This window comes from Pleurodeles waltl, chromosome 12 (genome assembly GCF_031143425.1).
Source record: "Pleurodeles waltl isolate 20211129_DDA chromosome 12, aPleWal1.hap1.20221129, whole genome shotgun sequence".
NCBI classification, from domain to species: Eukaryota; Metazoa; Chordata; class Amphibia; order Caudata; family Salamandridae; genus Pleurodeles; species Pleurodeles waltl.
In genome coordinates, this window is record NC_090451.1 from 668,908,106 (window position 1) to 668,933,818 (window position 25,713).

The 25,713-nt window shown below is 48.2% G+C and overlaps 1 protein-coding gene across 3 annotated transcripts in view; it reads left to right on the forward strand.

Moving 5' to 3' along the window:
- Positions 1–23,521, forward strand: part of CTSS (cathepsin S) — a 95,301-nt gene extending 71,780 nt beyond the window's left edge. For 2 of the 3 annotated variants that reach the window (XM_069218536.1, XM_069218535.1), the window contains exons 7-8: positions 1,749–1,851; positions 23,239–23,521. In XM_069218536.1, the coding sequence (XP_069074637.1) occupies positions 1,749–1,851; positions 23,239–23,338 (203 nt within the window). In that variant the 3' untranslated portion in view covers positions 23,339–23,521. The remainder of the gene's footprint in view (positions 1–1,748; positions 1,852–23,238) is intronic. The other variant, XM_069218537.1, reaches the window with a different exon arrangement.
- The last annotated feature ends 2,192 nt before the right edge of the window (positions 23,522–25,713 follow it).

Consider the following 25,713-nt stretch of genomic DNA (forward strand, 5'->3'; position numbering starts at 1 on the left):
GTGTGCTGGCACCAACGTTATTCTCTTTGTACGTTAACGGGTTAGTTGACTGCTTGGCAGCCATAAGCAATGATGACCCTAAGTTAGCGAACGTTAAGGTACCAGCTGTTATGTTTGCCATTGATACCCTCCTACTCTCAAACACCCAAATGGGAATTGAATGGGTACTCAACAGTTTTAACACTTTTTGGGAGCAAGACAAAATTTATGATCCTGAACCCCGCAAGGACTACATGCTCCAATCCCACCTGGAACAGGATTCCATTAGAGAGGGTCTCAATCTTTGAATATCAAGGGATTATTCTCAGTGAATGTATGGACTGGCTTTTCCATATGGAAAGACAAAGACTGAGGATGGATCAGTTTGTGGGTGGGCTGTCGAAGGTGCACGGGGGGAGGTTTCACTGTTCAAGCCAGTTGGCCCTGTAATTGAGATATATAAAATGCAAGCTGTAGGTGTGGCCATGGATGTGGCCGAGCTATGGGGACATAAGCCACTGGCATAGTTTAAGAGCATTGAGAATAGGTTTATGCGACAGCTGTTGAGCCTTCCAGCCAGTATCCCCCAGCTGCCCCTTTGTATGGATTTGGGTATGGCGCCTCTAGTAGACGACATCAGACCTATATTATTTTGGCAGACAATCTGGGCAACTCCGAGTTCATTTCTTATAGATCTGCCCTTGAGGAGGTTCTATGGATTGCCGGGGCAAGCAGATTATCTTGGTTGAGATATGTCAAGGTCACTTTTAAATACATGGGGAAGCGTAATCTGTGGGACAATTCGGGAGAGGCCTGCGATACCACCTCACAAGCTGAAGTTACTAAATGCTACAGGGATTATATGTTTTCTAACTTGTTAAGGGTGCATGTCTATGGCAACCTACCCTCAGATTCTTATGTTTTGAGGACTTTTACCGTTTGGAAAGATGCCTTGATGTAATTCAGGCGGCTCTGACAAGAAAGTTATATCTACAGTTTAGGCAAGGTAACCTCCCAATTTGTTGCTTCACAAGTAAGTGGAGTCAGGAGGGGCAGCTGATGGTGGACAGCTTGTGCCCATCATGTGGTCAGGGTGACGATACAGAGGCACATGTACTCTTCTTTTGTCCAGTTTATAGGAAGTATATATCTACTTGAATAATTCCAGCCTGTCGCAATTTTTTATTTACTTGCTGTTCTGAGGCTTTAAGAAGGTTTGGGGACGAATACTGACCAGCCCATTGTCTTTACTGTCTCTTGTTATTTATTCAAGGTCTGGTGAATAAGGAAGAGGGTGGTGGGATGATATGGGCCCTGATATAAGTTAATTTATATCTTGTTCAACATTTTGGTTTTTATCAAGTAAAGTTGTATGGTGCATGTTGTACTCAGATTTTATGGTACACAAAAAAACTAGGTTCATAGTTTATAATGGTGGTGGGTGCTTGATGCATCCGGCTTTAGAATGAGCTGGAATGCCGGGTCTGTAGAAAAATGATCTTCAGGACCTATGTTAGTCTTGGTATTGTAACATGCTTTTATTCATTTTTTAGGAGTTTATAGCTAACGCTTTTTATGGGGAAGGTTTTAGATATCTCCACCTATTTTATACTGTGCTTGGTTTTATATTGATTTGATTTGTGGAAATGTAATTTATTGCTTTTTTTTGCACTTTTATGGCCTGGAGTGCTGCAATGAAGTATCGTAAATTAAAGTAAAAGGTTACTTGGTTTAAACTCACCTGTTTTGTAAATGTACCTGTATCCTAGGTATCTACAATGATCCCTTGTGTAGCCAAGAAGTGAATCATGCTGTCCTTGCGGTCGGTTATGGCAACCTAAGTGGGCAGGATTACTGGCTATTGAAGAACAGGTGAGATAACAAAGTCTAGTGAACCAATAGAATCACTGAAATGTTGACAATTTTAGATCAAATTTATAAATGTACTTTTTCATTCCTCTTAATTATCCGCTGTGCCCAGTGCATTTCAGTTGGGAGATGAAGTACTTCCCATTAATTTTTTTAAAATGGTCCTCTGTACATCATTCTAATGTTAAGAGATGGTTTTGCCTCTGGTTTTCCCAGGGAAAGTTTGATAAAACAACTGAGTAACACTAGTATCCTAGGGTAATCCCAGAACACCCCTTCCATTAATGCAGCTCTTATGCTTTTTGGCCACTGCCAAAAAAGCTCAACATACCATTGGGTATAATCCACGCCCAGCTTAGAAGTTCAATTATTTATCCTTTTCACCCATGTTGGATACATGGAGTTAAAAAAATAAATAAAGAAGCTGTAATGGACATTTCAAAGATCACAGCAAATGTGAATCGGACTATCAGCTCATTGGTGTACACACAAATAGCTGGACTATTAACACAATAACACTCAGGGGGTCATTCCAACCCTGGCGGTCGGTGTTAAAGCGGCGGCCAACCCGGCAACAGGCAGGCGGTAAAAAAAAATGGAATTCTGACCCTGGCGGAAACCGCCAACAGAGACCGCCACTTTAACACTCCGACCGCCATGGCGGGACAATCAAACAGCACGGCGGTCACCGCCAACAGACAGGCGGGAGACAATGTACCGCCCACCCTATCACAACCCACCAATCCGCCACCTTTTCCGGGGTGGTAGCCCCGCCGATAAAAACACGGCGGAAACAGCCATTACGATTGGAAAACGCTCACCTCTACACACTCCACGAGGAATATGGACAGCATGGAACCCGAACTACACATCCTACCAGCTATTGTCTTCCTGCTCCTCTACCAGGAGCACGAACGCCGGCGCAGAAGACAACGGTGAGTACTGCACCTACGACACAGGGGAGGGGGGAGGCAAAAAATTACGGGGACACACATACGCGACACACCCACCCTCACCCACAACTACATACACATCAATGCAGAGCAACAACTCAGAGTGACACTCCCAAACCCCCCGGAAGAATGCAAAGACAAAAGAAAATGATCATGAAATTTGAAGTATATTGTACGGCTAAGTAAAAAAATATATCAAACATCCATAACTATATATACATATGTAAATTGTCCTGTCCAAATTGGGTATCAGCCATTGTTCGTGGGCCAATGGGCCTAAACACATGGGCAAAGCCCACACAGGATACCCGACTCCAATGGAGAGAACACTGCAGGGGCATCAGATAGCAAAACTACAGGCACCTCAGGGGGAAGGGAAGGGGGGGCACCTCAGCCAGATGAGTCCACGATGCCAGATCCACGAGGGGCCTCCATGGCCACTGTTCAATCCTGGGGAGTGCAAAGCCAGAGTCTCACAAGTCTCTACAGTGGGTGGATTGCCAACTGTGCCATCCTGGGGAGTGCAAAGCCACAGTCTCACAAGTCTCTACAGTGGGTAGATTGCCCACTGTGCCATCCTGGGGAGTGTAAAGCCACAGTCTCACAAGTCTCTACAGTGGGTGGATTGCCCACTGTGCCATCCTGGGGAGTGCAAAGCCACAGTCTCACAAGTCTCTACAGTGGGTGGATTGCCCACTGTGCCATCCTGGGGAGTGCAAAGCCACAGTCTCACAAGTGGATTACAGACTCCACTGGTTCTGGAGGAGGCATGGTGCCCAGAGTGCTTCGTGCAGCCCTGCCCAACACAGATGCGGGCCTGCCCCTTCTGCCAATGGGCCAGCGGTGCTTGAGACGGCGGTGCCCAGTGGAGCGGTGCAGAGAAGGCGGTGCCCAGCGGAGCGGTGCTTGAGATGAAGGGCCCAGCGGAGCGGCGCTTGAGATGAAGGGCCCAGCGGAGCGGTGCAGAGAGGGCGGTGCCCAGCGGAGCGGTGCAGAGATGGCGGTGCCCAGCGGAGCGGTGCAGAGACGGCGGTGCCCAGCGAAGCGGTGCTTGAGATGAAGGGCCCAGCGGAGCGGTGCAGAGACGGCGGTGCCCAGCGGAGCGGTGCTTGAGATGAAGGGCCCAGCGGAGCGGCGCTTGAGATGAAGGGCCCAGCGGAGCGGTGCAGAGAGGGCGGTGCCCAGCGGAGCGGTGCAGAGATGGCGGTGCCCAGCGGAGCGGTGCAGAGACGGCGGTGCCCAGCGAAGCGGTGCTTGAGATGAAGGGCCCAGCGGAGCGGTGCAGAGACGGCGGTGCCCAGCGGAGCGGTGCAGAGACGGCGGTGCCCAGCGGTGCTTGAGATGAAGGGCCCAGCGGAGCGGTGCAGAGAGGGCGGTGCCCAGCGGAGCGGTGCAGAGATGGCGGTGCCCAGCGGAGCGGTGCAGAGACGGCGGTGCCCAGCGAAGCGGTGCTTGAGATGAAGGGCCCAGCGGAGCGGTGCAGAGAAGGCGGTGCCCAGCGGAGCGGTGCTTGAGATGAAGGGCCCAGCGGAGCGGCGCTTGAGATGAAGGGCCCAGCGGAGCGGTGCAGAGAGGGCGGTGCCCAGCGGAGCGGTGCAGAGATGGCGGTGCCCAGCGGAGCGGTGCAGAGACGGCGGTGCCCAGCGAAGCTGTGCTTGAGATGAAGGGCCCAGCGGAGCGGTGCAGAGACGGCGGTGCCCAGCGGAGCGGTGCAGAGACGGCAGTGCCCAGCGGAGCGGTGCAGAGACGGCGGTGCCCAGCGGATCGGTGCTTGAGATGAAGGGCCCAGCGGAGCGGTGCAGAGACGGCGGTGCCCAGCGGAGCGGTGCTTGAGATGAAGGGCCCAGCGGAGCAGTGCTTGAGATGAAGGGCCCAGCGGAGCGGTGCAGAGACGGCGGTGCCCAGCGGAGCGGTGCAGAGACGGCGGTGCCCAGCGGTGCTTGAGATGAAGGGCCCAGCGGAGCGGTGCAGAGACGGCGGTGCCCAGCGGAGCGGTGCAGAGACGGCGGTGCCCAGCGGAGCGGTGCTTGAGATGAAGGGCCCTGTTCAGCGGTGCTTGACTTGAAGGGCCCTGTTCAGCGGTGCTTGACTTGAAGGGCCCTGTTCAGCGGTGCTTGACATGTGTGTCCAGGTCACCAGATCCGGCCATGACATGGATTTCACTCGCCACCTGACATGTGGCTGCCGGGCCCTTCGTGCACATCCGTCTTCTCGCTTGCGGGGCCCTCCTGTGCTGCCGTCCCGGGCCCGTGGGTGTCCTCCTGCACACCTGGAATGGGGCTGGTGGGGCCCTCCTGGGCAGCTCGCCTGCTGCCGGACTTGTCGGGCATGCTGCCCTTGCCACCCTTCCCTGCTCGTCTGTGGCCCTTTCCTCCCTTTGGCGGTGTGCCAGGTGGCACTCCACTTCCTGATGGTGCCAGGGTAGTGCTTTTGGAGCCTGGTGTCTCTGGCCTCTCGCGCCGGGCACTGGCTTTCTTGGCTTTTTTTTCAGGGGGTGGGCTGGCCGTCTCTTTACTCCTAGCCGAAGTAGCTGGCCTTGAAGGTGGTGGACTCCAAAATCCTTGGACTATTGTCTTTGTAGGTCCAGGTTTTGTGGTGGCTGAGGTGCTGATTGGAGTCTTATGAGATGGACGGGGTGGGGGAGTTGTTGGAAAGAGGTCAAGTTTGGAAAGGAAAAGCAATTTAGAAAGAGAGGGACGGGTAGGTGTAGTGGTTATGGGAGTGGAGGAAGAGGATGTGGTTGTAGGAGAGTGAAGTCTGGTGTCTTTGGGTGCAGGTGCTTGTGCTGGAGGCTGTCGTGAGGTGGATGGCTGTTGGGTGGGTGGCTGCCTGCGTTTGTGTGGTTTGGAAGAGAGGGTGACAGACACACTGGGAGAGGACACAGGGGACGTGTAAATGGTAGTGGGGGTGGTGACTGCACGTGTGCGGAGTGTTCTGGTGGGTGTGCTGGTGATGGACGTAGTGGCTGAAGATGTTGTGCATGCAAGTGTGAGTGGAGACGTCACAGGGAGGGAGAAGGGAGACGAGGAGGAGCTTCCCTTGGGTGTTGAGGTGTGTGCAGGCTGGTCTGTAGGTGTGTCTGGGATAGGCAGAGGTACAGGGGAGTGGGACTGGGTTGAGGAAGTTGGAGGAGGGAGGCAGGAGACAGGGACAATGGCTGCCGTCAGTGCTGAGGCCAGAGCGTTGAACGATCTCTGATGGGCAGCCTGACCCGAATGAATGCCCTCCAGGTATGCATTACTCCGGTGCACCTCCCTTTCTACACCCTGGATGGCATTCAAAAGGGTAGACTGCCCAACAATGAGCGTCCTCAGGAGGTCAATGACCTCCTCACTGAGGGCAGCAGGGGTAACTGGGGCAGGGCCTGAGGTGCCTGGGGCGAAGGAGATGCCCACCTTCCTGGGTGAGCGGGCACGGGCGAACGCTGAGGGGCTGCTGGGAGGGCGGAGCTGGTGCGCTGGGTGGCGGCTGTACCTGTTGTTGCGGTGGGCACGGATGTTGCCGCCACCACAAGGGAGCTCCCTTCAGAGGACGTGTCTGTGTCGCTGGTGTCACCACGTGTCCCCGCTGTGGAGCTCCCCTCGCCCTCCGTCTCACTGGTGAAATCCGAGTCAGTTGCATGGCCATCCATGGCCATGTGAGATGCAGCTCCCTCGTGCTCCGATGCCACTTCTCCTCCGCCTGATGATGCTAATGCACACATGAACAGGAAGACCACCAAAAAAGGGGGAGGGGGGTGGAGAAACAAAGACATGTTGAGTGCATGCATTGGCGACACCGTTGGCGGAGAGGACAGACACAAAGCCCCCTGCACTACGCTGTGCACTTGGGGTACACTACTCAATCCGTGGGACATGGCCTACAAGCCAATGGACGACAACTCCACACATAGGTGACACAGGGCCATGAATAGCTGTACTAGGCAACCTACAGAGGTGGGGGGCGGGGGCACAGGGCCATGCCTAACGGAGGGGCCTAGCCTACAGAAATCGCCCTGGCCTAGGGATACCCACAGCCCTCCTCCCCCACCCAGACACCTCCAATGTGCGCAAAATCAGCAGAATGTGCTTGTACTCACCCCCTTGTGTCTGCTGTGATGTCCTCACGCGCCCATCACAATCGGGGTAGGCCACCGCCAGGATCTGGGACATCAGGGGGGTCAAAGTACGACTGGCACCCCTCCTACGTTGGGAGGCCATCCCCAGCAGAGCCTCCGCGGTCTTCCTGCTCCCGCGGCGGATGTCCTCCCACCTCTTCCGGCAGTGGGTGCCCCGTCTGTTGTGGACCCCCAGGGTCCGGACGTCCTTGCCGATGGCACGCCAAATGTCGATTTTCTGATGGGCGCTGACCTATGTGACATGTACAGGGGGAGAAGAAAAAAAAATCAGCACCTTCTGCATGCTCTATGTGAGTGGCCCCCCATCCCCACCCTTGCCATGTGGTACATGCTCTCATCTGTTGTTTGATGCATGCCTCATTCGCTCCCCTCCCCACCATCTTTCATTCACCCCACTCAACCCAGGCATTGGCCACAAAGCATGGTCCCAGTGTACTTACCTGTTGGTCTGGAGGACCGTAGAGTAGCGCATACTGGGGGAGGACCCCATCCACGAGTTTCTCCAATTCTTCAGAAGTGAAGGCAGGGGCCCTTTCCCCAGTCGCAGCAGCCATTGTCTCTTCCAGACCGAGGTCACAGCAGCACTTGCAGTATAGGTCCTCTCCTGTGGATGATCAGGTATCGAGTGATTAAGCAGATAGAAAATGGCGGTCACGCCCGTGGCGGTGCGTACCGCGACCGCCGGCGCACATAGTCATTGGCTCCTGAAACCCATAGGGTTCAATGTTAACCAATGCGGCTTTGCGCCGTGGTCTTCGACCGCCTACCGCCACGGTGTGCCACGCCAGCGCATTGACCTCACATCCCACTGTCGCACTTCACAGGTCAGGCAGCCGCCATTTCAAGGGCCCCCATATCTTAATTTCTACTGCGTCACACATACCTAGGCCTTGCATCAACACTCATACAAGCCATTCAATGCATTGAGGATCGTGTACTGTGCAAGCTGTGGGAACGTACCTGTGGGTTGATTGACTCTGTGCTCCATGTTGTCCTTCCTAGGCACCGTCCGCTGGGACTTGCGAGGAGATGGAGGAATCTTCCCGTGTACAGACCGCTGGTGGACCTGTCGACAATGGAAGAAAGACATGTCATACTGACATACAGGCTTGACAGAGCCACTATACAGGAACTGTGTGCCCAGCTGGAGCCAGACTTGATGTCACCCATCCGCCAACCCACAGGGATCCCCCCCTCTAGTGCAGGTTCTGTCAGTACTCCATTTTTTGGCAAGTGGGTCATTTCAAACAACAGTGGCCATTTCATCAGGGATGTCTCAGCCTATGTTTTCCAAGGTGTTGTCCAGAGTGTTGTCTGCCCTGCTGAAATACATGCGGATTTCTATGCGCTTGGACATATTCCCAACATCAGTGGTGCAATTGATGGGACACATGTTGCTTTGGCCCCCCCCAGCACGAGTGAACAGGTGTACAGGAACAGAAAAAGTTATCATTCCATGAATGTCCAGGTGGTCTGTTTGGCTGACCAGTACATCTCCCATGTAAATGCCAAGTTCCCTGGGTCAGTGCATGACGCGTACATCATGCGAAATAGCAGCATCCCTTATGTGATGGAACTATTTCAGAGACACCGTGTGTGGCTAATTGGTGACTCTGGTTACCCCAACCTGTCATGGCTACTGACCCCAGTGAGGAATCCCCGGACAAGGGCAGAGGAACGGTACAATGAGGCCCATGGGCGTACTAGGAGGGTGATCGAGCGGACCTTCGGCCTCCTGAAGGCCAGGTTTAGGTGCCTCCATATGACAGGTGGATCCCTAATGTACTCACCAAAGAAGGTGTGCCATATCATCGTGGCCTGCTGTATGCTTCACAAACTGGCTTTGCGACGCCAGGTGCCTTTCCTGCAGGAGGATGGTCCAGATGGTGGTGTTGTGGCAGCTGTGGAGCCTGCGGACAGTGAAGAGGAGGAAGACGAAGAAGACGACACAGACAACAGGGACACAGTAATACAGCAGTATTTTCAATGACATACAGGTAAGAATCAACACCGGCATTTTACATTTACTTAAAGTCTCCCGCCTCTCTACTGTCTGAGTTTCCCCCCAGGGTATGCTAACTGAGTTGTGACTTTCCCTTCCAATTTCAGAGATGTGGGCCCCACTCCGTGACCTCTGCTTTGTTTCCCCATGGACTACAGCTGTGTGACAGTGGTATGCTGTCATCACAATGTAACTGGACATTTTGGCACGGTTCTGTGTAATACATTTGTTCAAAAATACAGGCAGACTCCAGAATATTTTTGTGCAATATGTGTGTTTATTAAAGTGCTCAATTTTGGGTAATGGTTGCAATTCGGTGATGGGTGATGGTGGAGGAATGTCCATGGCAGAGTCCAGATTTTCAGTCTCACAGGTGCATTGCCCATATGTCTGTGGAAGGTGGAGCAGGGGCAGTTTAAGATTGGACAGGGTGACAATGTGGGACAGTGGGATGACAATCAGGGGGTATCCTTTCCTGGCGGGGGTCTTGGCATCTTACTCTGTCTTCTTCCTAGATCTCAGGCCCCGGGGTGGTTCTCCTTCTGCAGGGGGTGGGGTTCTGGTGGCCTGTTGTTCTTGTGTCGGGGCCTCCTGTCCACTAGCGCCGGCGGAGGTGGTAGCCTGTTCTTGGTCCATGCTAGTGACAGGGGCTCTTTGTGGTGCCACATGGTCCTGCAATGTGCTGACAATCTGATTGAGAGCCACAACGATGGTGCCCATTGCGGAACTGATGTTTCTGAGTTCTTCCCTGAACCCCATAAACTGTTCCTTCTGCAGTACCTGGATCTCCTGGAACCTGGCCAGGACCGTCGCCATCGTCTCCTGGGAGTGGTGGTATGCTCCCATGATGGAGGATAGGGCCTCGTGGAGAGTGGGTTCCCTGGGCCTGCCCCCCCCCCCCTGTCGCACAGTAGCCCTCCCAGTTCCCCTGTTTCCCTGGGCCTCTGTCCCCTGGACCGTGTGCCCACTACCACTGCCCCCAGGTCCCTGTTGTTGTTGGGGTGGTGGGTTGACCTGGGTGCCCTGTAGTGGACACACCGCTGCTTGACGTGTCCTGGAGACAGAGGCATGGGCCCGCTGGGTGGGTACTGTGCTGGTGTTCCCAGAGGGGGGTAGGTCTGCTGTGGCCTGTGGCTGTCTGAGGGGAACCGACTGTCCCGAGGTCCCCGATGGGCCGGGCTGGTCATCTGGGTCCAGGGAGACAGAGCTGCTGTCATCACTGTGGGCCTCGTCTGGGGGTGGAATGGACATTTCTTGACCCTCCTGTGCGGTGTCGTGGTGTTCGGGTCCTGCAGGGATATAAGAGTATGGTTATTGCTTCTGTGTGTGCCATAGCGTGCAATGGGTGGGTGCCCGTGTACCCCAGTGCTGGCATTCCCTTGTGGGGGCTGTTGTGACAGTGGTTTGGGGGGGGGATGAGTATGTGCAGTGGGCATGCTTAGGTGATGGGTGTCCATGGTTTGTGGTCGCATGCAGGGCTTGGTGTTGGGATGGGTGGGTTGTGATGGTGAGACATTAGCAAGGAGGATGTGTGATGGGGTGGGGGTATGATTTGGCATGCTGGTGGGTGGGGGGGGATGAAGTAGCTGAGATCAGACTTACCAGAGTCCATTCCTCCACCTACTCCTGCGAGGCCCTCAGGATGCAGGATCGCCAAGACCTGTTCCTCCCATTTTGTAAATTCTGGGGGTTGAGGTGGGGGTCCGCCGCCAGTCTTCTGCACCGCGATGTTGTGCCTGGATACCATGGAACGCACCTTCCCCCGTAGGTCGTTCCACTGCTTCCTGATGTCGTCCCGATTTCGTGGATGCTGACCCACAGCGTTGACCCTGTCCACTATTCTTTGCCATAGCTCCATCTTCCTGGCAATGGTGGTGTTCTGCACCTGTGTCCCGAAGAGCTGGGGCTCTACCCGAACTATTTCCTCCACCATGACCCTGAGTTCAGCGTCTGAAAACCTGGGGTGTCTTTGGGGTGCCATGGGGTGGTGTGGATGAGGTGTGGGGTGGTGTTTGTGGTGATGAGTGTGGTGAGTGTGTGGTGTTTTGTGCGTGGATGTTGTGTGAGTGATGGTGTTATGTGCCTGTGAATGCTCTGTACTAGCTGGTGGTGTCTCTCTCTGGCCTTAGTCAATAAATGGTGGTCGTAGGGGTTTGTGGGTGATGTGGGTGTGTGTTTTATATTGTGTTGGGTGTGTGGGAGTGGTGTGTGTATGTGTATCAGGTGTGTGTATTTCAAAATGTCCAATGTGGCAGTGTTTTGGAGCTGTGTGTGTATTTTGAGCGCGGCGGTGTGTACCGCCAATGGAATACCGCGGTTGAAAGATCGCCGCGTGGATTCGTGGGTCGTGATAGCATGGGTGTGTTTCTGTTGGCGTGACGGTGGAGGTTTGGTCATCGCCAGTTTTTCGCTGGCCGTTAGTGTGGCGGACTTTTGTGGATGTCGGGTTTTTGGCAGTTTGCCTGTTGTGGGTCACAATGACCGTGGCGGTTTCCCGCACCCGCCGCGGTGTTATGGCGGTCTTCTGACCGGCGGTAAGCACCTTTTACCGCCGATGTCAGAATGACCCCCTCAATGTGCAACCATACGGATCATAGTGGGCATCTGTAGAGTACTGGGTTTAGGACTCTACGAGGTAGGCATGAAAAGAGAAAACAATAAGCCAGAGCAGGGATGGGGGAGCTATCCCACTGTAGGCAGTGGGGGGCGTGGAAAAAGTGCTGTAATTTTTCCAAAAGACAAATGAGCCCCCAAAAATGCAACACCACTTATTCCACAAACTCAAATGATCTTGGAGACAATGAAACAAGTAGAGGCAACTCAAACTTTTTAACAAACACATTTAAGAGGACACACGTAGTGGCAGGGAGAAAGGTGCCAGTTAAATGTAATTATTTTTCGGGGGTGGCGAAAAGCTTTTAGAGAACAGAAAGCAAAAATCAATTAATGCGAAGTGAACAACAAAGTGTAATGTGGGGCAGTCTAAGACCCCTAGAGAAATGGAAGCCTATGCTGAAGAGTGTTTTTAAAAAGCCAGAACAAATGTGGAACCATAGGGAGACTGCTGCATAGCTGGCACAGGGAGAACGTGTCTGCTAAATGAATCAAATGACTTTAATCATGGTTATCCTTCATGGGTATCTTCTTTGAATTCATACCCATCAAACTATGGCCCTCATTCTGACCTTGGCGGGCGGCGGAGGCCGCCCGCCAAAGTCCCGCCGTCAGGTTACCGCTCCGCGGTCGAAAGACCGCGGCGGTAATTCTGACTTTCCCGCTGGGCTGGCGGGCGGTCGCCTTCAGGCCGCCCGCCAGCCCAGCGGGAAAGAGGCTTCCACGATGAAGCCGGCTCGGAATCGAGCCGGCGGAGTGGAAGCTGTGCGACGGGTGCAGTTGCACCCGTCGCGTATTTCACTGTCTGCGCAGCAGACAGTGAAATACATTTAGGGGCCCTCTTACGGGGGCCCCTGCAATGCCCATGCCAGTGGCATGGGCACTGCAGGGGCCCCCAGGGGCCCCGTGACCCCCCCTACCGCCATCCGGATCCCGGCGGTCGGACCGCCGGGATCTGGATGGCGGTAGGGGGGGTCGGAATCCCCTCGGCGGCGCAGCAAGCTGCGCCGCCTTGGAGGATTCAATGGGGCGGCGGTACACTGGCGGGAGCCCGCCAGTGTTGCCGGTCCGACCGCGGCTTTACCGCCGCGGTCGGAATCCCCATTGGAGCACCGCCGGCCTGTCGGCGGTGCTCCCGCGGTCCTCCGCCCTGGCGGTCTTTGACCGCCAGGGTCAGAATGACCGCCTATGTCTGCTCATACATGGAATAAAGGAATTTTCATTTTTTACATACCCAATTAGAATGAATTGTTTAGCACTATAAAAACAAATATGACTAAAAGGACTATTTCCTTAAACGATGAGAGGAAAGCAAGAAACTGCGAGTAAGGCCATTGGTTTTTAACATAGGGACATTTTTGAAAGGCCCTCATTAGGGGATGGCAGGACTCCACTGATCCAGAAAGCATAGTAATGTCAGTTAGGGAAGCTAATGTTCTGCTCTGTGCAGCAAGGTTTCCTGAACAAAGCATCTTATTTCTCCCACCAAACTGTTTTGAAGCATAAATCGGCCACTTGTTTAGCTTCTTTTTTTTTTTAGGTAGGCACATATTTTTATCTGTTTTACTGGGTCACTTCTTAGCTAGCTCTTCAACTACTATGCAAGTGACCACCAAAGACTGTCCTTTGTGTGGCTGTAAAAACTGTTGGAAAGATGAACAAACAGTATTAGTGTTTGTCTGAGATGCCACTGAGGGATGTGGTATATGTTTGGAGATTCCATTAAAGAGATGAAAGTGCCAAGCAAGAGCTCACCAAGGACAAATGTTGGGCCTTCTCAGAAAGATGAAAGACCTACCTGACTCAGCAATCTACTTTGATCTACGCTTGGCCTCCACTGAAACCCCCAAAGAGGGGGAACAGAAGAGCAGGGATGTGGGTAAGGAAGGTTATGGCAGTGCTGCTTCCTATGCACCGGTCCAACTTGATTTGAAGAATTCATCATCATCAAAAATGATTTGAAGAATTCATCATCATCAAAAATGACTTTACTGCGGCTCAAAGCCATAATTGCACATCATGAAAAACAGAAATAAATAAATACATAATATATAGATATAAAAACATTCTTTGTTTAAAATTAATCAAAAGCAATACATGTACTTCAGATAAAAGTATAAAACACTGTACAAATCTCGATGCACTAGTCAGGATTGACCAATTACACATACCTTTTGCAAATATACCATGACATAAATATAAATCTTGATACTGAAAAGACAAGTGGTTGCCAAAAATTCGTTTTTAGAATTCTAGGGGCCTCCACATGCTGCATAGTGCCCAAATGTCTGCATATCGGGAGCAACCACTTTCTTCTCTGGAGGGCATAGATTTTACAAAAGAAAAAAATATGGGCCTCAGACTCCTCACCTGCCCCACAAGCAAAGCAAGGCAAAGTCTTGTTCAGGGAGTTATTGCCACTCCTGCTCTTGTCTGCACACGGAGGGGTAATGAACTGTGCATAAACTGTACAAATAGTTTGCATGCCAACAACGATTGTATCTCATTTAGGAAGGATACAAGTCCATAACAGTCCTTGAACTCTAAAAATCTTTGAGCCATTGGGCCTAAAGAGCCACTCTCTAAAATCATCGACAATTTTATATGCTTGTATAAAACTACAAGATGTCTCTTTGACACCAACTGGCAGGCCACCTCAGGTTCCTCCCACAAATTGGGCTTACCCAGCTTGGTCATTGTATTCCTGATGTAGCGCAACCAAGGCAAATTTCCAGCCCTGAGTAGGCCAATAATTTATTCCAAGCCTCTCCTATATGGTTCCAATTCCAGAGTGGCCCATAATCGCCTTCATAAAAGGAGACGTCTGAACCCCAGGTCTTCCGTAATTGGTCTTGTTTCTGTATCAAACCTAAAGGGCATTAAGGGTGGGCTTGTTGGAAGGTTTAAAAGCTGTCTAAGAAAAGCCTTCTCTAGCCTTTGTATCCCAATCCCTGCTTTGAGCCCCCAAAGGATTGCCCTACACATAACCGCCCAATGCTTATGATCTATAAATTTCAATTGCAGGGCTGATTGGTTTGAAAAAAAAAACATTTTGAGGCCCTGACAGGACTACCAGCGAACTGGGCCAGTCTAAGATTTTGCCTACCTATGGGTAGGGACCAGTCCATCCACTCCCCAAGTAGAACCCCTAAATATTCAAATGCCTACATCTTCTTAAAAAAAACCTGTTCATTTTCGGGCCTGAACCAGTAGTTGGTACCAGATTGAAAACCATGTACTTGGATTTACTCACATTGATTTTCAATCCTCTAAGCCTACAAAAATCACTGAAGCAATCAAGAGTCCTTTGGAGACCAATCGCTGTCAGACAGAATAACAATGCAATCTTCAAACATCAATGCGGGTATCTTGGCCAAAGCTATTCTCAGGGCATCATTACTAACATTATTAAGTGAGTCAATAAGGCCGTTAATATACAATAGAAATAATGTGGGTGCCAAAAAACAGCTGTCTCACACCCTTTCTTACAGGAAAAGGGTCTGAGAGTTCCCCTAATTTGCCATATCATACGTGTGCAAAGTTCCCCTCATGCAATCTTTGCATGATATTAGAGAGATAACAGGAAACCCCCATATCGGCCAAAACCTGCCACAGGTTGTCTCTAGGGACCAAATTAAAAGCAGCACTTAAGTCAACAAATATTGGATAAAGGCTTGTGCCCGCCAAAACAACCGTCTTCCAATACAGAAGCTGGAGGTGAAATACCTGATCTATAGTAGAGGTGGACTACCTGAACACCGCCTGTAGGGGGCTAAGGACACTACTATCTTCCATCCATCCCTGCAGTCTCCCTAAAATCACATGTGCAAATAATTTTTTAATTCTGTCGATCCCACTAATTGGTCTGTAGTTTGCAGGACATATAGGGGAGCCTTTCTTGTAGATTGCAATTATTTCAGCACCAGCCCAAGACCCGGGAAAGGCATCACCTCCATGATGGCATTAAAAAGGACTGCAAGGTAGGGGGTCCAGATTTCTGGCACGGAACAATATAAGTCTCCTAGGATTCTATCTAATCCAGGCACCTTTCTGGGGCTATCTGTTTAATGGCGCTAACCACTTCATCTATAGTGATCATGGGATATTCTACGGTGACATGAGGAATAGGTGGCACGCAAGGACTAAAATCCAGAGAGTCTCCATTCCCTACCTGTAAATCATATAGGAACCAAAGTGGGTGGTCCATTGTTCAACTGAGATGTTATTCTCTATCACTACCCTAGACCCCGGGCACCCCGAAGCAACAACATGCCAAAATAGCCTAAAATCCTTGTGCTTTAGTGTCCCAAACATGGCCTACCACTTTTGCATCTCCCACTCTTTCTTAGCAGAATTTAGGCACTTTTTATAAGCACTTCTGGCAGATTGGACCCATCCTACATTCTTGGCTATGAGGGTCTTTATAAGTTCAATTTTGGCAATGGGGCACTGCTTATTCTACCACCCAGCAGGGATTTTTCTTGAACTACCCCGGGGTACCTCACTTTGGAATCAATTTCTTAGTCCCCCCCACCAATTTTTGATGTGTGGCCATGATCCCATTCCATTAGTTTGATTTCTCTGCAGGTCTAAATTCTTCCCCATATTTTCTAAAGCCAAACCTACGACTTTATAGAGCTACTGCACAGATTCAGGGGACTGAATAAACTCTTCCCATTTAACTCTACACCTATTTGGTGTCAAGGTTAGCCTTTGGTCCAGTCCAGTTTGACCCCCCTCCCCTCTGAGCCCCAAAGCACAAAGTCCACAGTTCAAGGGATCAAGGGACAATGCATTATGGTCACTGTCATCCCTCAATACAACTTCCATATCTGGGACATCTGGCCATGGCCTTGCATCAACACAGATGTAATCAATAGTGGAGGACCGCCCTACACGGTTGAATGTGTGTTACCCATACTTATTAGATTAGGTATGCCCATTACAAGCCCGAATAGAGTGGTTTAGTACAAAAGCATTAACTTGGAGCGTTAGCAGTGTCCATTTCTTGAGCGGGTTAATCAACAGTGCCCCCCCCCAGAGTGCAGCAATAAATACAGCTAGGTAACCTATCGCCGGGGACTCACGGCCAGTGCTAACTGGTCTAGAGTACACGTTGACTATATACAACTCACTAGCATCTGGAAATAAAAGGGGGAGGCATAAAACATCATCACTTGTTGTCTCTACCTGTTTGGCCAGACAGACCAGGTGCGAAGCTACTCATGTTGGTAGGCCACCAGAAGGTCTTTCCTTTCCACCAGCACCGCTCAATGCAACTTTAGAATAAGTAGCATACCTTTGAAACTTAATTTCTGTAGGTAGCCACCTCCCTTGGAATAAGCAAATATTGAGATGGGTTATTAATGCAGCCCATTCAAGATTTTCTGTCTTCTCCCATAGACCGGCTACATTCCTTGACAAAACTTTAACAGACTTCGATGCCTCAACCAAAACCTCACTTCCTATAAGTTCACCCAGAACTGTGACAGTAACAATCTTGCCCATGATCCCAACACGACCCTGAAAAGGGCTCCACCCTGGATAGGGATTCTTTGCAGGTAGTTAAACATTTCAATATCGACACTATGGCTAGTGGACTTTCTCTGCGAAACCTGGTATAATAAGAAAAGATCACCCTTAGAAGTGAGGCTATCAATTGATTGACTAGACAGGTCTACCCGAAAATGTTCACACCTACTACCTGCCCTCAAATGGACCACTTGGTCCCCTTCACCTTGTCGACTAAAATCACCTGTCTTGGTAATATTGTTGCTGCTAGCACTGGCCTCCAAGCCCGATAGAACACAATCAGACCCCACTGCCCCACTACCCATGGAGCCAGTAGAGTCCTGGTGCCATACGGTTGGCAGTCAATCGACCCAATCTAAGCTGTCAAATCAGTTCTGCGTTGGAACTGAAAATGTGAGGAATTTGAGGACAGGGGGCTCACTGGTGACTTGCAGCGGTAGAGACTCTTTTCACTGTCAAGACACTACTCGAGCAGCCTGGTGGTTAGAGGTTTGATTTGAGAAGTCATTCCCAGTTGAAATATTCCTTAAAATTAGAGCCTTCCCAATGGGTCTGGCCATTGCCATCAAAGGCCTACAGCAAGCGGTGTTCTTTGGGGTGATAATGATAGAGCTACAATTTAGTTGTAATTGGCTAGCTAAAAACTGTAAACATTGCTACGATAGGCACGTTTTGAGGTATTAAAGTGTAACTCAAGAAAGTGTTTTAGAATCTAATGTAGTGGCCTATGTACTCTAACGTTTATAAATAGGAAATAAAAGTTAATGATTTCCAAGATTCTTAGATAATTTTCGTAAAACTGTGATTCAGAGACACGAGGAATAATTTTAATTCAGACCTCAGTTCTAATAAACACACACTGTGTGACACCTAGTGGCCAAAGCACAGAATTCTCTCAGTAAAATTTATATCACCATATTTATATAGCTAACATATAGCAAGCGCTAAAATAATACACCAAAGAAAAAGACACAATTAACTTCACAAACATTTTGCTAGTATTAGTTCTTGCTAAACCTCCTTCACACTTTTTGGAATTGTCAGCTATGCAGACACGGCCACAAAGGTCTTTTCAATAAGAAATATTTTACATTTTCCAGGGGACCCAGCACACAAACTTGTTATCTTCTACACCAACCTTCCCTACTTAACACCAGCAGTGCCAACCAAGTTTGCATATGTATTTTCGATCATGTTACGTTGTAACAGTACAAATGGTCAGCAAGGGGATATCTGGGTGGGTCCATGAAGGACAACGGGTCTAACAGCACTGTATTCACCAGGAAGGCAGTTTTTACACATTCTGTCATTCTGCCACTCCACCGTTCTCAGATAGTGGAGAACGTGATTCTACACCCAAAAAATGGCAGTGAAAGACTGAACACTCTCCCACAGATTTGGAATCGACCTGCTTACAACAGGCATTAACTTGAATAAATCTTTGATACCCATAATAAGGTACTAAGTGGTGTGCATTTGGTAGGTATTCTGTTCAGATTGCCTTAAAGCTTCACACCTCTTACCTCATATCTCTTTAACAGACATATTTTTAACCTGTCTTCTACTGCTTCAACTTTATTCTTTTAACATATGTATATAACTAGGTATGTTTCTATGCCGTACCAAAGTTATTGAGGCCATATTCAGAATTAGAAATTAAAAACTTATACCTGAGTATTTTACTTTTTTAACTGCAGCATTCAGTCAGTGTCAGTATTACCTAACAAGGTTATGTTCCTCTGAAAACCTTAATGGAAGTAAAAAGTTATGAGATTTGGCAATTATCTCAATGAAATATTTAGTCTCTTTAAGGGAAATTAGACTGCTTCATTGAATACTGATCACTATACTAGATGAGGATAAAAAAGGGTACTGAAATATGCAACGCAAGGGTGCCTTATGGTCAGCACACTTTGAAAAGTTTGTGTGCTGCTTTCTCAAATCTGTATTTCTAGTTCAGAAATAATGTTTCCTTTAGGATGCCCTACTAGCTAGATGAGTCTTAAGACATGAGTTTAACATTTTGAAGGCAATTGTCAAAAGCACAGTGAGGAATACAAAGTATTTTGCTCTTAAACAGACTGTTAGACAAGTCTATATTAATTCCTAGTCAGTACTCCATAGTAAATAGGGGGTGTTTTTCTCTTTCACCATACAGGACAATCGCCAATTTCCTCAGTATATATCCTGTACACAACCAAGAGAGTTTTCTCTAAGGGTTGCTCTTCATCTGAGCTGCACAGGAAAGTTCCTCTCTGCCTTTCTGTACTACTTTCCAGCATGTACATTGCTCTTCTAACCAGTGCCTTCTTCAAGTTTCTTAACATCAGAACCAAACGTGAGTGGAGTGAAGACATTTTCTGTTCCTGCTCTACCTCTGGAATGCTTTCCTCTGTAACCTTCAGCCCCAACCTCTCATGCAGATTTACAAAGAAACTGATGGGTCACCATCCGACCCTTTCCCTCACCACATCCTCAACAAAGCAAGTTCAGTCATCGCACCCCAACTCCAGAAGATCATCAACAGTTCCTTTGAATCTGCCACCTTTCCGAAGAGCTGGAAACACGCCGAGATCAACGCCCCCTCAAGAAACCTAAGGCGGACCCAAGGACCTCAACAACTTCCGGCCCATCTCCCTGCTCCCCTTACCGGCAAAAGTCATAGAGAAAATTGTCAACAAACAACTGACCTGTTTCGTCAAGGAGAACAGCACTCTGGACCCTTACCAATCCGGATTCCCCAGCAACCACAGCACCAAAACTGCCCTCATCGCCGCCACCGACAACATCAGAACCATACTGGACAACGGCAAAACCGTGGCCCTCATCCTGCTGGACCTATCAGCCGCATTCAACGCCGTCTGCCACCACACCCTACGCACACCCCTCTGCAATGCAGGAATCCGCAACAGAGCCCTGGACTGGATCACCTCCTTTCTCACCGGCAAAACTCAGAGTCCGCCTCCCTCCATTCTGCTCTGAAGCCACCAAAATCAGCTGCGGCGTACCCCAGGGTTCGTCCCTCAGCCCGACCCTCTTTAACATCTACATGGCTCTGCTCGCTAACATCACCCAATCTCACAACCTCAATAACATCATCTCATATGCGGATGACACCCAGCTGATCCTCTCACTCACCAGGGACAGCGCCAAGACCAACCTCCATGAAGGAATGAAGGCCATCACCGAATGGATGAAGAACATCTGCCTTAAACTGAATTCCGACAAGACTGAGGTCCTCATCTTTGGCTCCACCCCCTCCACATGCGATGCCTCCTGGTGGCCTGCCACACCGGGAACCGCTCTGACACCCACCGACCACGCACGGAACCTGGGATTCATCCTGGACTCCTCACTATGACCGCGCAACTCAACGCCAATCTCCTCTTCCTGCTTCAACACCCTCCGCATGCTCCGAAAGATCTACAAATGGATCCCCACGGAAACCAGAAGAACAGTCACCCAAGCCCTCGTAAGAGGCAAACTGAACCACGGCCAAACTCCAGAAAAGGCTGCAACGCATCCAGAATGCCTCTGCGCGCCTCATCCTGGATATCCCCCCCACTGCCATATCACAGGCCACCTGAGAGACCTGTATTGGCTCCCCATCAACAAGAGAATCACCTTCAAAATCCTCACCCAAGCTCACAAGGCACTGCACAACACCAGACCAGAATACCTCCACAGACGGCTCTCCTTCTACACCCTAAACCAACAGCTCCACTCCACCGACCTTGCCCTCGTCACTGTCTCATGCATCCGCAGAGCAACCACTGGAGGCAGATCATTCTCTCACCTTCCCGCCAAGACATGGAACACTCTTCCCAACCACCTACGTCAGACCAAGGACTTCCTTACGTTCAGGACAGTTCTCAAGACTGGCTGTTTGAGCAGTAGCAGCCCCCCTCCAGCGCCTTGAGACCCTCACGAGTGAGTAGTGCGCTTTACAAATTCCCTGACTGATTGATATCGTTTCATTTGCCTGACTAGTCAATAGTTTGTTCCTGGTTGCTCAAGGCAGAAAAATCTGACAGTTTTGTTCACCTTAAAAGGGAACAAATTAAATCAAATCAAAATGAACTCCCTGAATCACAAGACCTGTATGTGTATTGTTTCGACTGAGTGCACGCATACAAAGTTGGTTCCCGACACACTTCAATTACTATGTGCTAGTTTCTCAGTAGTCAGGACTTTGGGTACAGAAAATGCTTTGCCAGGCTTGAAATCTGGTATTTGGGGATACATAACTTAGGTTCAGATTAAAAACCAGAGCTTTCTTGACTAGAATGGGGAATCTGTAAAGTCATCTGTTGTCAATAGGTGCATTTATGGAAAAACCTTTCTCTACATATTTAGTATGGAATGACTGATTCAGCTAACATTCATGTTCAAAATGGTGAAAATCAATCTAGGTAGTCAATCAAATGTTTTCTTTAGATGAAGGAACAAAGGAATTATGTTGTTCTGAAACACCTACATAAATAGCTACACAGTCAGCTTACAGACAGAATGATCGTGCATCTCATAATTTGTTCAAACAGAACATGTATCCTGCATTATGTGAAACAACGAATGCAACTTTACCTGGAAAAGGGGAAGAAATTATGCTAGTCCCAGTAAAATTGTTATCAACTTCAGGTGGTTTATATGAGTGTAATTTCTCAGATTGACCACAATCTTTAAGAGTCAGATGCAAGCAGTGAATTTCCCAGCATATTGAGGGGGTTCAGTTTTCACTATACTTTGGGAAGTAATAGCTGACTGAACTGTGTATGAACTATTGAGGATATTGTGTTCTTTCACTGAGGCTTTAGACCTTGGCCGATGATGGTGCTGTAAAACTCTCATTTTTAAACACGTAACGAGAACCACATGAATGCATGAAGCCAAGATGCCCTGAGCTTATAAACGCATGTTGTTTGAGGTCTCAACATGAAGTGACCAATTGTGTGCTTTAGAGCCTCTTATTTTCAGGTGGAGAACAGGCTGTTCTCAAGATTTATCAAGCACCTATATACCAATGTCTTTGACTGGGACCTAGATTAGGCTTCTTGTGGTTTATGGAAATACCTAGACTGAGAATGGTAATGCATATCAAGTGATTTTAGTCCTTTGCGGTTAGGATAAGATGAACATTCATCAGGTACAGACAATATAGAGAGTACCGTTGAGAACACCCTTGATGCAGAGTTCTGCGGAACTACTGAAGGTCTGCCTTGATAGGATTCTGAATGTAGGTATCAAAAAGTTCTGCAGTTACTTAGTAGTCCCTTTATGGCAACACTTCCATAAATGGGATTTAGAAGGAACAGATGAAATGTGTTTATTGAAAGAAACTGGTTAAAGTGGAAAGACCTGAAGAGGCCCATTCTCCTTTTGGAAACAATTCAATAGTTCCTAAAAGCAGAAGCTTCTGAGGGTACCGTAGAACCTCTGGCATTAGCATACTTTAAGCATTATATCGGGAGGACTTTCCTACACAAAAGAGGGAGGAATTTAATTTTCCTTTTTGCTTTTAGCCAAAAAAATTAAAAAGTTGCCATCACCCAAAAAAATGCTTATCCCAGAGAAGGGGAACAGCAAAATGCAGAATATTCTCAAAATATTTGAAGTGTCAATAGTATACCTGGTCTGAATCCTTCCTGAAGGAAAAAATAGAAAATTGTCTAGCTCACATTTGAATGTATTTGTGCAGGGTGGGACCCCAATATGGGGCAAAAAATAAAAACCACTTTCTAGAGAAACTTGTTTGTAAGTTGTCTGTAGTGCAGCCATTCATTCTCAAACAGCCAGGTAGGAGAGAAAGCTAAAAGTAACAAGGTAACTTTTTTTTTTTTACAATAAAAGTAGACACATACGTGCTGTCAAGATTTGCCATTCTTGAGACACCATGAACTCCTGACAATGATATATTCCAATCTGTCACAAACTATAGGGATCTAAAAATCCTTATTTCCCACCTAACACATTAGTAACATTAAAAGCTTTCACCATCAACAAGCTGAAGAGCTTTTGGTTCTATTCTATTGCCACAAGCACAGAGGGTTTAAGACCAACACTCTGAAAATTTAAACTTCACCTTGTCATATTATTCCTTGAGCACACAGACAGTAAAAGTAACCACAGACTGATCTGAATCGTAAATACCTAACTGTATGTATTTTTTTTCTTAGCTGGAGTACATCATTTGGGGAACAGGGGTACATCCGGTTAGCAAGAAACCACAGAAACCTCTGTGGAATTTCCAGTTATGCCTCCTATGCGCTCATGTGATGAAACCTTGGACCAGCAGTGATGTCGGTGAAGATTTTGCAGATTTGGCAATTTTGCTCAATATGTTTTGATTGGACTCTGATCATTGACAGGCAACACCAACGCAAAAATTCGGACCAGTGTTCATAAAAAAGCTAACGAAGTTGAACCATAAATAAAGGAAAAAAATCCATGTTTTAATAAGCACTGTTGAATTTTCTGTGAAATGGAAGAATCCAGGACATCTACTTCTATGAATGCAATTACCGACCAGTAACAGCTAAAAGTATCTTCAGGCTAACCAGTGACTTAAAAGTCACAGATTTGTGATGAGTGGCACCAAAGCAACCTTATAATGACCTTAAGTCATCCTCCACTAATTGCTGAGCCAGTGCTCCACGGGAGAAAGGAAACACGGGTGCTGGCAAATATTTATGTTGAGATAGGTGAAAAGCTTTTTTTACAGCTCCGGCAACTGCCTTTCTCATGCCCTTACTTTAAGTGTGGTATACCACTTACATTCAAGCTACACATTTCCTATGACGTTACAATAAACACTGTTCCAAAGTGTACTTTATCTGCATGTAGAAGGCACATCATACCCCCCTGAATTGGGGTTCTAACACATACACAGAATTGTAGCTTTATGGTTTGTGTGGATGGAAGAGTTTGGGGCCGTGGTGAAGCGAATGTGGGAAGATTTTTGATGCTGTGCACGAGTAGAGTTGTGCTCTTAGAGTAATACTGTTGCTGCACCTTGGCATCTACTGAAGCAAATGCAGTGAGAGAGAGGGTGCTGAAGCTTAATATTGTGGTAGTGTGGGGGAGGAGACAAATGGTATATGTATGCAGAGTGGTGTACTTGAGAAATGTCTAATGCCTTCTGCTGCTGAGCTTTTATTACATCTTGGAGTCAGGTTGACCACCAGTCCTGAATTTTCACAGACTGTCCGTGATTTAACCCTGCCGTCCGTGATGGATGGCTTAACAGACGGCATTTGTCCATAATTTTAGCCTTTCAACAACTGACGAAAGTTTATTGTCAATTTAGTTTCCCCAGCTGAAGGGCAAGGGAGGGAGTCTTCTGTGTTCTGATCCCAGAGGAGGGACTGATAATAAACAGGCCTTCTTGCAGGGGCCCTGCTTCTCAAAAGATAGGCAAATGTGCACAACTGGTACATCTGCAAAGGTAAAGGCTGCTTGCGAGCAGATCTTGGCGTTAATCAATACGTTTTTTAATGGACTTTGACTGCTGCATTGAATAGCTATGTAATGTGTGAAAAAGCCAGTGATATCAGCATTTGGCATCCTGCCTTCCCTTACCGTCATTATGTAACTTTTTTTTTTAGATATATCAGATTCACCAGTGAAATGTATTCCTTTAACACAGTGTGCTATTCATTCTACAGAATTGTACAAAAGCACTGTCTTCTGGTTTTAAAGGGGATTGAGAAAAATAAATTAACATAGTCAGTGGCATAAGTGCACTATGTGATTCCCTGCAGGACAAATAGTTTGATCTAATACAAATCAATTTACTTCATGTATCTAATTTACTTGAAAGTGATATGAGGGCACTTTCAAGTAATTCAGTTTAAGACAGACTGTTTACAAAAAAAACTCAATGTTTTGTAAGCCTCCAATATTCCACTATCCATAACAATAATATTGGGCATAAGGTAACAGACACCAGATACTTGGTTCATTTTCTTCACTCCTGGTGTTGTCAAGCAGGAGGGTTAAGGAATGCTTTAATATTTCATGGTTAGAAACTTTCACTTCATATAAATGTCAATGCAACATCGTGATCTAATGTACTACAGTGAAACACTACCATATGTATTAAAAACGTTTTTGTTGTTGTATGCCAAAAGAGGTTGCATAGCCAGGTATGTAGCAACAGATTCATTCGTACATTTACAGAAGAACATTGCTGGGTTACATACTGTTATGAAGAGTTAGAACGAAATGTTTACATTTTTCTGTGTAACAACCTGATCCATAATAAACTGTCACTCCACATCGCCCCCCCCACCCAGTTGCCGCTGCCTTACCTATCAGGATAGGGAAGCAGAGTAATGAACAATGAGGTGCTTAGAAGAAAGTGTTCTAGAGGACAAATCATGAATGTGTGTCAGATGGGCGTCCTTAGACCACTGCCTATATAGTTGCCTAGAAATAGCAAGAACAACTAGTATATAGAAACCGAGAGTGTATGTGTCGGGGTGGTTTAATGGGGTAAAGTTATCATCGTTGGTGCAGTCTTTGAAGCCCGCCACCAAAATATCCCACAGCTGTGAAATAAAATATTTTCTCAGACCTGCTTATTCCCCTCTGAATAACAGGGTGCTCTCAGGTCGAAACCAAAAGAGTGAGACCTTGTTCCAACATTACGG